This window comes from Camelus dromedarius, chromosome 27 (genome assembly GCF_036321535.1).
Source record: "Camelus dromedarius isolate mCamDro1 chromosome 27, mCamDro1.pat, whole genome shotgun sequence".
Classification (NCBI taxonomy): Eukaryota; Metazoa; Chordata; class Mammalia; order Artiodactyla; family Camelidae; genus Camelus; species Camelus dromedarius.
In genome coordinates, this window is record NC_087462.1 from 24,889,101 (window position 1) to 24,899,693 (window position 10,593).

Genomic DNA, 10,593 nt, shown 5'->3' on the forward strand with positions numbered 1-10,593 from the left:
AATGCTCAACACTGCCTCCCCAGAAAACCCTCCATCTGTGGAAGACAAGCTACATGATACATTCCAAGTGCAACCCTCTGTACCCCCAGCCTCCAGACAACATGCAGATCACAAGGATCTGCAGGGCCCTTCGAACTTATCTTAGTGCGACGCTGCTGCCTACAGTGGGGTAGACAGGGCCATGAGTGCACTCACCCAGGACGAAGAGGAAGCCGTCAGCAGTCACAGCCAGTGAAATGTACACACATAGCTTCAAACAGCACAAGCCTATTCACAGCTCAAATTCTCAGTTCTAGTCTCAACACAGCCAACTTTATGAGGGTAGTTAATGAGTGGCAGTTCCCAAGCTGCAGTGTTCTCTGAAAGGAATGAGGTTTCCTAGTGAATGCCCTTCAGTCATCTACTCCATGACTGGTTTCTGATTTAATCACATTGTGCTCAGAAATGCTTGGTATTCTACCTTATGAGTTACACGAAAGTAATGAATTTTGCTCTTAAGGAGACTTTTATCTTCATAATTGAGAAAAAACTAAAGATTGAAACCTCAGTTTAAAAGTCCTCTATGAATGAGCTAGCTCCTAAGAGACATCCTATATAAGCAAAATTCAAAAGATGCCATCAGAGGGGGAAGGGCAGCTCCTCAGTCACCCCACTGCCCCTGGCACTTCCTCGGCGATGCTTGGAGGTTTCCCGTGGACATGCAGAACATGCAGTGAGAACACCTCGGCCTCTCCCTTGGCTTTGTGCAAGTGCTTAGCAAGTCAAAGGCAGTTCAGATCAGGTCCTGTGCAGCCAGGCCAAACATACAGCCCTTCCACAGGGCCCCAAAGCTACCATTTACCTTCAGGTTACACTGGAGGAAGAGAAGTCTGAAGACATCTACACAACAGCCTCAACTGCCGAGCCTGTGCCTCAGAGACGTGGGCCACTGTCACCTACGCCCCAGGCAGGAATAGAGCACCAAGAAAGAGTCCACATGACACTGAAGCACAGACAAGACAAAGTGCAGTTTTTAAAAGGAAGATTTATTTGACAAGTTCCACTTAGCGCAATACACCTAAAAGGAAATCACAATACAATGAAGATTTAAATCAAGGCCTCAGAATTTCATACAAACACCAAGACCAAAATTCCTAAAGTATTGGTATTGCGTCTCAAAATTCCCCCATTAACTTAAAAAAAAAAAGCTTAAACTCACGTGCCTTAGGTTATTAAATGAAACTAGAATTAACAAACATGCCAAATGTTTCACTTTTAATTGTAGACACAGCTATGTTGAGTTTTACAAAAAGGCATGTCTTTCAACATGCATCCAAACAGTGTTCAATGTAATGTATAAGAGCAACGTTTAACATAATTCAACTGCTTTAACCTAAATACACTTACTGCTTAAGTACATCCTACAATATAACTAACTTGAGAAAAGCGGAAAATTATTTAACAGTTATAGTTTACTCAATTTAGTTGTTACACCCTAGATGAAAGTTGTGTTCAAAAATACTGAACCTTACTGAAGTCTTTAAAACAATCCTGATTTCCACTTAGAGTAAGCATAAATCACAAGCTCGTATTGCAAAACTGTTAAAACTTAAGTTTTGTTTTTCTTTTAAAAAAAGGTTGACCAAGAGTGAGTGATCAGGACCAATTACATTCCCCATCCACCACTCATACTGGACATGCCAGACAGCCCTCCCATTCCGTTCACTCCCACAGATGCTCGGCTTCCACTACTGTAGTAGCTGCTGTTCACTGCGCCTTGGCTGCCTGCAAAGAGATCAAGTTGACAAGTCAGGAGAAGCATCAGGTCAGCAGTCAACTAAAATACAGCATTCCAAGAAAAGTTTAAAAAGTATACGAGTACAAATGGCTGCTGTCCAAGTGGCGAGAAGCATGTTTGGGAAAAGGGACTCCCGACTCCAAACAAGTCTCAAGTAACCCCTTTTCTCTGCAGCACCAACTTGCCAGACTCGCGTGCTACCGTTTTAAGTGGATGCTTCAGGATCAACGTGGAAAATTTAAGTTTAAAGGAAAACTAGTGTTTTTCAAAAATTGCAAAATTACTTCATGTTGTTTTTAAAGCTAAACAAGGCATTTTAAAAAAAAATTTTACCATAAACATTCACAATGTGTCCATTGAATGGCATGTATGAATAGGGAGCATGGGGCAGTCTCTTGCTTTTCCTATTCATGGTGGGCAGGAAGTGAGACAACAGAGCTGGACTAAAGGCAACTCACTGTGCCCAAAATGGCAGCCTCCATGGAGTTAAGTCAGAGCCATTGACTGCTATAGAAATAGTGTTATTACAACATATCAGTATTTGCTATTGGGAATTTAAATTATATTTTTTGAGAAAATATTTACCTATGCAATGTTTGATTGAAAATCACTGGAGTTTTCCTGTAAAACTTGGTCTGCAAAAGGATTTTGTAGGGTAAGACTATAATACCAAAATCACCATTCTTTAGACCAATTGAAAAAAAAATTAATAAATAAAACCAATCTGACTAGTTAACTGACTAGTAAATACGGTCCTGAGCCCAACCACCATTCTACCATTTAAAATTCTCCCTCCATCTAAAATGGATTTAATGCAAACAAAAAGACAGAAAAAGTGAACTATTTTATTTAATGTTTTAACAAATGGAGGCAGATGTTTTCTGGCTCGACATTATTCCAAGTTGCAACAATGACTGAATGACTATTTTTAATTAATGAACACTTCCCCCTCCCAAAGATTCTGAAAATTAAGTTAATTAGATCAGTTACATTAGGATCAAAAGTATACATTTAATAACCCAATTTCACCAAAAAGAAGCCTACGTATTCCCCCAACTAAAGGAACCTGCCTAAACCTTTTCCTAAGAAATATAAAAAAAACACACTTACCATATCCACTCATGCTGCTCTGGCCACCATAGCCGCCTCCATAACCACCGCTCAGCTGCTGGCTGGCTGGACCCCCATAGCTGGACTGGTTCGCTGTTAAGTTAAGAGAACATTAGAACCCTGTTCCTTATGTAATGTGGTACCTGGTGGTACCGGGCTTGTAACTCTACATCTACTATTTTCCAGTCTTGATCTTACATTACTATAACCCTCTGCTTCCTTCTACATACTGACTATGATCAGACTACCTTTCTAACCATCATTTGAACTAGTCATTTATAATCCACAAGGCCAACAGTATACACATCAGCAGGACTGAATCCACATGGTTCCATAAGTAGAGGCATTTTGAGACCTTATGAAACTGCTTAAGTGGTTTTAGTGGGGTTTTCACCCCATAATTTGACATATTAAGGATAAGTACAAGTATCACTGAACATCTAATTATGCCCAACTAACTTATGCCCAAATTTTAAAGTTATTCTGACCCTGTGTTTTTTTGGTAATTATTACTTTTAGATTTATACTTCATATTTAAGACAATTCAACTACTTTCTTTCTGGTAGTCCCCTCCCCCAAAAGTACTTCCAAATAATTACTTATCTAAGCATTTTATGCAACTCACAAGGACTTAAGGCAGACACACAATTCAAATCAAAACTTTTCTTTGCCTAAATTATGCTAAACTCATTAAATATAAATTAACTTAACTTATATAATTGACTTATACAGATATAAATGTTTTGGTTTTTAAAAAAACTAACGATATTTACACAAGCCCATGCCTCCCATCATTTGGCTACCATAAGCACCACCGCTTGCTCCTGCTGTAGAATTCAAGAAGAGTTCTACATATCTGTGTTCTGAAATGAGAGAAAAGGCATACAAGGTTAGCTTAAAAAAAAAGACACTAAAGTGATATTTACACAAACCCATGCCTCCTAGCATTTGGCTACCGTAAGCACCACCGCTTGCTCCTGCTGTAGAATTCAAGAAGAGTTCTACATATCTGTGTTCTGAAATGAGAAAAAAAAAGTTTGAAAATGTTTGTTGGTGAAAGAAAACAGGACAAGCACTTAAGTTCTTAATTAGATCTGTGAACTTTACTTCTGGTAAAAAATTATAGCTGCTTTTCAGGTAATTTAGTTTATGTAGGTTTCAAAAACCCTTTTAAATGTTCATCTAAATTGCTTTAAGTTTGTCATTTAAAGATATACTTTAAAAGTCAGTGTTCGTATCACGAAGCCCTTTCAATCAAACTAACTTAAAACCCTCACATTTTTAAACATCCCACAGAATTAACCTCATCACTGGAGAACAAATATTACACCCCTCCTTACTATCTACTATCCTCCTTATCCTAATCATCTGTCACACAACTACCTGTACAGAGAAGATCCTTAAATCACACTTACGCATATTTGCTTTGTCTTTCGACATAGCTGCCACAGCATCTTCGTGAGTTGCAAACTCGACATCTGCTTCCCCAGTTACTCTGCCATCGGGACCAATTTCAATATGTACTCTCACAGGGTTGAGTGGTGAAAAAAACTAAATGTAAGGTATTTCAGAGAATCAAGTCAAATATTAATTGATATAAAAACCATAAAATTTTAACATGCTGTTTCACTTAAATAGCTTAAGAACCATGTTTTTACTGCTTTACTGAAATAGACAACTTGTGGACTTAACCTACACTTACATTATAAATGTCATTCTCAGTAGCTCTGTAAGGTAATCCCCGCATGTGTACACAGTGTCCTGTTGTGCTCTGGAAAGTAGAGCCACCATCCCCGTATCTGTGATCTGACATTCCTGAAAAACAATAATTTAGGTCTAGATGAACAAGAGTGTAAGTATCCTTCAGATGAGAAATTCAATTCTTACCTTACCTCTTCCAAATCTATCTGACCCAAATCCATAGCCATCATTATAGCCATTATAATCATCATAGCCTCCATAACCTGAAAGACAAAAAGTACAATCACTAAATAGAAACACTTAGCACAGACAGACCCGTGACACCTGCATATTCTCACCTACCTCCACCATAAGCACCACGCCTCATCCTTTCAAAGCCAGCTCCTCTGCCAATGCTGTTATACCCTCTGCCAGCCCCAGGTCTGTCATAGGGACCTGGCCGCTGCATGGCCATAAGTTTTCGTGGTGGATCATAGTGAGTTCTAACTTCAGCTCGACTGCTCTTAAAGATTTCGATATACCTAAAGCATTGTCCAAGAGGGAAGGGGGTGGGGAGGGGAAAGAGAACATTAGTTCACTTCATACAAGTATTTAGTTACACAAGAAAACAATGTAGTCATAGCCATGAAACTGACTAATATTTAAAGCCAGATTTCTTATATTTGTGTAGGCAATGACCAGAAATTCACTCAATTTTAAGATTATTTAATGTAAACTTAATAGAAAAAACTCACTCCTCTGAGGCAAAGCCCAACCTTAGGGGTAGAGAGGAGTACTGTAAATAAATGTTTTAGGAGGGAAAGATTTCCACTCAACTTTCAACATTTCATGTCTTAAATCCATTGGCAGCATGTATAGCAAGTGGGCTAAAAAGCCAGCCTCCACCAACAGTCTAGCCCACACTACACATTTCTTTTCGCCAATAAATACCCCAGCCTATGCTTTTAGTAGGAATCAGCATAGGTAAGCGCATGCTTCAATGAAAAATAGTCACAAGCAAAGAGAATAAAACCTTTTGTGACAATTTCTTGAAAGCTATGCTTATTAATACATATGCAGAATATTTATACAGCAAGAAAAGTTTGTTGCATTTCAACTTTAAAAACAAGATCAGAAAATATCACATTTTCTTATGGTAATATTAATTTACTAGGTGGGTGTTATTACAGCTAAAGCCAGGTTTGCATTAACATTTTTAAAGCCATAGTCTCTCAACTCCATTGACTGGGGTTAATTAGGACTCTTACAAAATTGGAAAATAGACCAAATTAACTGGGGACAATTTCAAAACCTAAAATTTAACCTGAAAGCATTATGAGACTTTGACATAGGAAAAGTTTAAAAATTGGGGCAAAACATCAATCAGTTGGGGCTAGGAATCAGATTTTCTTCCTAGATTCTAAGCAGAGAGAATATGGATTTAATTGTTTACCATAAGAAAAGTGACAAATCCAACCAACCATCCATCCCCACCTGTGCCCTATTCTTTCCTTGTGTTTCTTTAGAGCCTTTTCAGCTATTTCCTGTGAAGCAAACTGCACGAAGGCCTCCCCCGTACTCCTCCCCTGGAAGTCCACCGGCAATGTTATCCCATTTGGCACGATTTCCAACCCTTCAACCCAAGGACAAATAACCCCAGTAGGGGGGCAATATTAACATCACAAGCCCAGAAATGATTCTTCTTATAGCTTTAAATAAACCAGAATTTTAACTTTAGGTGAATGGTATGCTTTCAACAAGTACTCTTTAAATATGCATTGCAGATAATATGAAGTTCCATTATTACAAACTATAACTCAATTCTTAACACAGCCCATGGCATGATATGTAAGAAAAAACTTGCTGAACACAGGATGTATTAAGAATTCAACAATTATTAGAACACATATTTATCTATGCAACTTAATGTTGAGAATTACACAAAAATTTTAAAAAGTTTCAAGCATTAAATACAACAGTTTTACTAAATTCAAGACACACCTTTTACCTCATTTCATATTTCAATGTTTTAAGTTAGTGGAACTTCAAGTTTTTAAAAAAAGTACACATTTAAACATTTTACATACATATTGAAACATTGCTTAGTCATGTAATTGACAAACATACAATCTAAACTTTCAACAAACAACTGATCTACACAACACAATCATGCACTCTTATGCTCTAACAGTAGTATGATTCACTTCTGGAAATTCCGTCTATGAAAAATCCTTTCCGTGGATACATTCCCAAGCTTACAAAAAGGGCTTAAAGCACTTTCCTAGAAGATATGAAATTATGTTCATATTTAACGTTGACAAATAGCATTCAGTTCTCACCAATTTAGACAAAAACAATCAAAACAGACTTGATTTCAAAAATTCTGGCAAAATATTAGGACTTGATACATATCTAAGTCAAAATTTTCATACATACTACACTAAACCATGAAAGGATTTGTTCTTAATTCCAGTTTATCACATCATGAATATTAAGCAATAGTATTTAAAATATATGCTCTAACATTCTGCTAAACATGCAATTTTATCAGCTCTTCAGCATAAAAACATTCAAATACTTTAGGCCCAAAACAATTTCGAAACACTTCCTGTACTTCAGATACTGAGACTATGTTCAACCTACACTTAGATTGGCGTTCAGTAAGTTTATAATTCACTAGCTAAACCAATTGTTTCTGTAACAGTTTTCTTGCATAAAGAGAGCGTTAGACACATTTCTGGTCCCAAGACCCAGTGTCTTACAACACAGACACTTGCCATAAATTACAACCTAACTCATACTAATCTAATGTTAAGGGAGCTTACCTTTAACTTGAAGTACTTTGTTGAACAGCATTGTGAGGAAAGTAGTTAAGCTGTTGAGGACAATCCTCAAAGATCTACTCTGAACTACAATACTAAATATAAGCAAAGTTAGCATTTTGGAAGTACTTAATTTCCACCTTTAAGATGGGCTTAAATTATTTGAAGGTCTCCAGGAAGAAGAAAACATTAATTCATCTGCATATACTCAGCCTATTTAAATATCTAAGCTACTCAACTTTTTAAGGTCTATTAAATCATGTTGCCAGAAGCTAGCCAGAACTCACTGCTCAACAACAAACACGACTACATACCTGAGAAGAACTGAACAATTTCTTCCTTGCTACATCCAAAGGGGAGTCCTCTAAGCCGTACAAAGCCATCATTGGCCGTGTCAGGACTATTTGGACCAGTATGCTTCAACACCCAATCCATTTCAACGTTGTTTGACTTGAATACTGAAAAAGGTGCTTAGAATTAGTCAACTTTGGAAAATTAGGTAACAAAGTTCAGACTTCCTGGGTCTTTAGATAATCTAGGAAGAGCTGCAAAAACTCTCTTAGATGACCATTTCCATGCGGTCAAATACCTAAAATTCAGAAGGGGTAAGGTAGATCTCTATTTGTATAATGTTTTATTTACTGTTACTAGGGCAATGTAAATCAAACCTTCAACATATCTGTGTCCCATAGTTTCTCTGTCTTTTTTCAGGGCCAATTTGACTTCATCTTCTGATTCAAGTTCAACAAAAGCCTCGCCACTCGGTCTGCCTTCTCTGGTGTAGATGAAACGAATACCTTGAGCCCCATTTTGGATTTTGCAGTCTGGAAAGAAAACAACCGTTAATACAGAATTTAAAACTAAAAACCACCTCTGGGTGATATAGGTGAAATGCCCATTCGTGCCCCCACTACAAAGCAGATAATCTGCAAAGCCTAGAATGATCTAAGTATTACCAACTTCTCAAAATCAAACTTCTGTATTCCCTACATGACACTCCCAATGAAGAAAATCCAATACTCAAAGCAGTTTCTTAATGAAGTTATCCCCAAGTCCTCACTATACAAGTGTCTCCATTAAGCAACCTTTGTAACTCAGCAAACTGTTACTTCTGGACCTCGTGATTTTATGGCCATCTTCTGAACAAACTTAGCCTGGCGTTCTGCCTTGGGGTATTTGATGGTTTTACTCTACTGGCAACATTACAATTTCTTGCTTGAATCCGAATTGCAAGGCCAATACTCACCTGAAAGGGGATCAATGTTACCAAGCTAAAACGCTCCAAGTTGCACAGCTGAAGCCAAACCCAGTCTTGCCCACTGCAAGGTGGCTTCCAGTGTACTTGGTTCTTGTTTTACAGGTCGTTTTCCGTTACACCCACTAAATTCAGATAGCAAGTCAATACTACAAATAACCTTCCAAAACCTAAAAATTTCTTTCAAATGTATCTTTCAGTCTAAACGTACACTAATAATGAGAACAAGGACATTTGGGATAAATTATTCAGGAAACCTACATACTGAAAAAAAGCTACATTGGCAAGAAAACTTTCCTGGGCTTCAGTGTCCTCAACTGTAAAATGAGCCAGATCAAACTAGATGTGTAAGAACTCTTCAATTACCAAATCTTGATTAGGAAAATTGCCTGAAATTAAGAAGTGACATTTTAACTTTCCAAAGCAGAAAAAGAGTACCTCTTTTCAAGGAAACACCAAATTGGGAAGGATTTATACTTTAAGATTTCGCAAAATACTGCAATTATTTGCCCAGCTACTGAACAAATTTTTCCAAATTGAGGCAGAAATTCCATCTGTCCCCACCAATCCTTTCTAAAGCACATCCATAGAAGAACCAGTACTGAAAGGCAGATAAAGGGAAAGAAAATCCGCCAGAAACCGCATTCCCCTGGAGCCGGGAGGGCGGGCGGGGCTTTCGCAATTTCCATTGCGTAACAGCGGCCGGCAGGGAGCGAGCTGGCCCGCGGGAACGGTTGCCGCCCGCCCCCCGCCAGGGGGCGCCCCGGCCCGGCCCAGCACGGCCGCCGCCGCCGCCGCCTCGCCTCCCCGCCCGCCCGCCCCGCCGCCCGCCTGGGCAGCTCAACTCCCGCCTTCGCTTCAAACTCACCAGAAAAAAAACGCTGCACTTCGTCTGCCGAGCAAGACCAGGGCAAGCCCCGGACCTTCACCACGAACCCCTCGCCGCCCTCGGTGCCCAACATCATCGTCTCTCCGCGGATGCCGGCGTCGCAAGGACTGCAAGGCGGAGTGACAGACCTGAGACACGTTAGAATGGAGCGGCCCTCCGCTCCCGAGACGCCCCGCCGGCCCAGGGCGCCTCAGCGAGTCGAGCCCGTGCGGACGCCCCCACTGCGGCGACTCCAACCCCAGACACCCCCTCGGCCAGCGGCCGGGCCCCCGCAGCCGCTGTGTGCACCGGGCACTGGCGCCCCGAGCCGAGGGGGTCCGGCCTCGCGCCAGCGTGGAGGCCAGGAAATGGCGGCGGCCGCTTCCGCTCCGCCTCCTCCGACATCTCACACAATGGAGTCGGCGCGGCCTGCAGGCCTCGGCGGCCCCGCCCGACGCGGCGAACGACTCTTGGCTCCTGACGGCAGCCCGCACCCTGCTAAGGGCCCCCGAGCTCTACAGAGGTCCGCGGGCAGGCAATCCTCACGAAAACGGTACCCTCGGGGGCCGCTGGGCCGTACACACCGAGGAACAAACACTAACCTGCACACAAGACTACGGCGTGGCTGAGAAGAAATGGCTAGCGGGCGCCTGCGCAACCTAAATAAGGACCTTTGAGCAACATCTGCGCACGCGCAGTCAGGTGCCCGCACCGCCCCCTTGCGTCACACAGAGCTCGGGCGCATGCGTAATCTCAGGAGCCGGACTGCCTCCCGCCCTCAAGTTATTATACACAAGCCTTTTGGGCTCAGCCCCTCCCACCTCCTTAAAGCAGCCAGGCTTTTCTGCGCCTGCGCCTTCCCGCGATTATCCGAGCTTCAGCCGTTTTAGTTTCATGCGCATGCGTCTTCCTACAAACCGTTCTCTCTTTACCCGCCAAGAAGGGGGAGGGGAATGGCGGCAGGTCCCCGTAGGTCCCGGGGGATAGATAGTATGGGGTTCTGGGTTGTGGTGAGGGGTCCCTGGCCTATTCGCGCTCCTGGCCGACCTGAAGGTACCGGCGCTCCCCGCCCTCGCGCCGC

The 10,593-nt window shown here is 41.4% G+C and overlaps 1 protein-coding gene across 7 annotated transcripts; it reads right to left on the reverse strand.

Annotated features, from left to right (window-relative positions):
* Positions 1-1,004: 1,004 nt before the first annotated feature.
* On the reverse strand, positions 1,005-10,211 carry HNRNPH1 (heterogeneous nuclear ribonucleoprotein H1). Of its 7 annotated transcripts, none has more exons than XM_031437971.2 (14): positions 10,115-10,211; positions 9,513-9,640; positions 8,058-8,213; positions 7,704-7,847; positions 6,062-6,200; positions 4,931-5,109; positions 4,780-4,851; positions 4,590-4,723; positions 4,303-4,438; positions 3,844-3,903; positions 3,691-3,750; positions 2,888-2,980; positions 2,363-2,412; positions 1,005-1,764 (listed from the first exon to the last, which is right to left on the reverse strand). In XM_031437971.2, exons 2-13 carry the CDS (start codon positions 9,607-9,609, stop codon positions 2,363-2,365), a joined length of 1,320 nt encoding a protein of 439 aa, XP_031293831.1. In that variant the 5' UTR covers positions 9,610-9,640; positions 10,115-10,211; the 3' UTR covers positions 1,005-1,764. The 7 variants fall into 7 exon arrangements, with proteins under 7 accessions (XP_031293831.1, XP_010991965.1, XP_010991963.3 ...); XM_010993663.3 differs by having other exon boundaries at positions 3,661-3,750; XM_010993661.3 differs by lacking the exon at positions 2,363-2,412.
* Between the last annotated feature and the right edge of the window lie 382 nt (positions 10,212-10,593).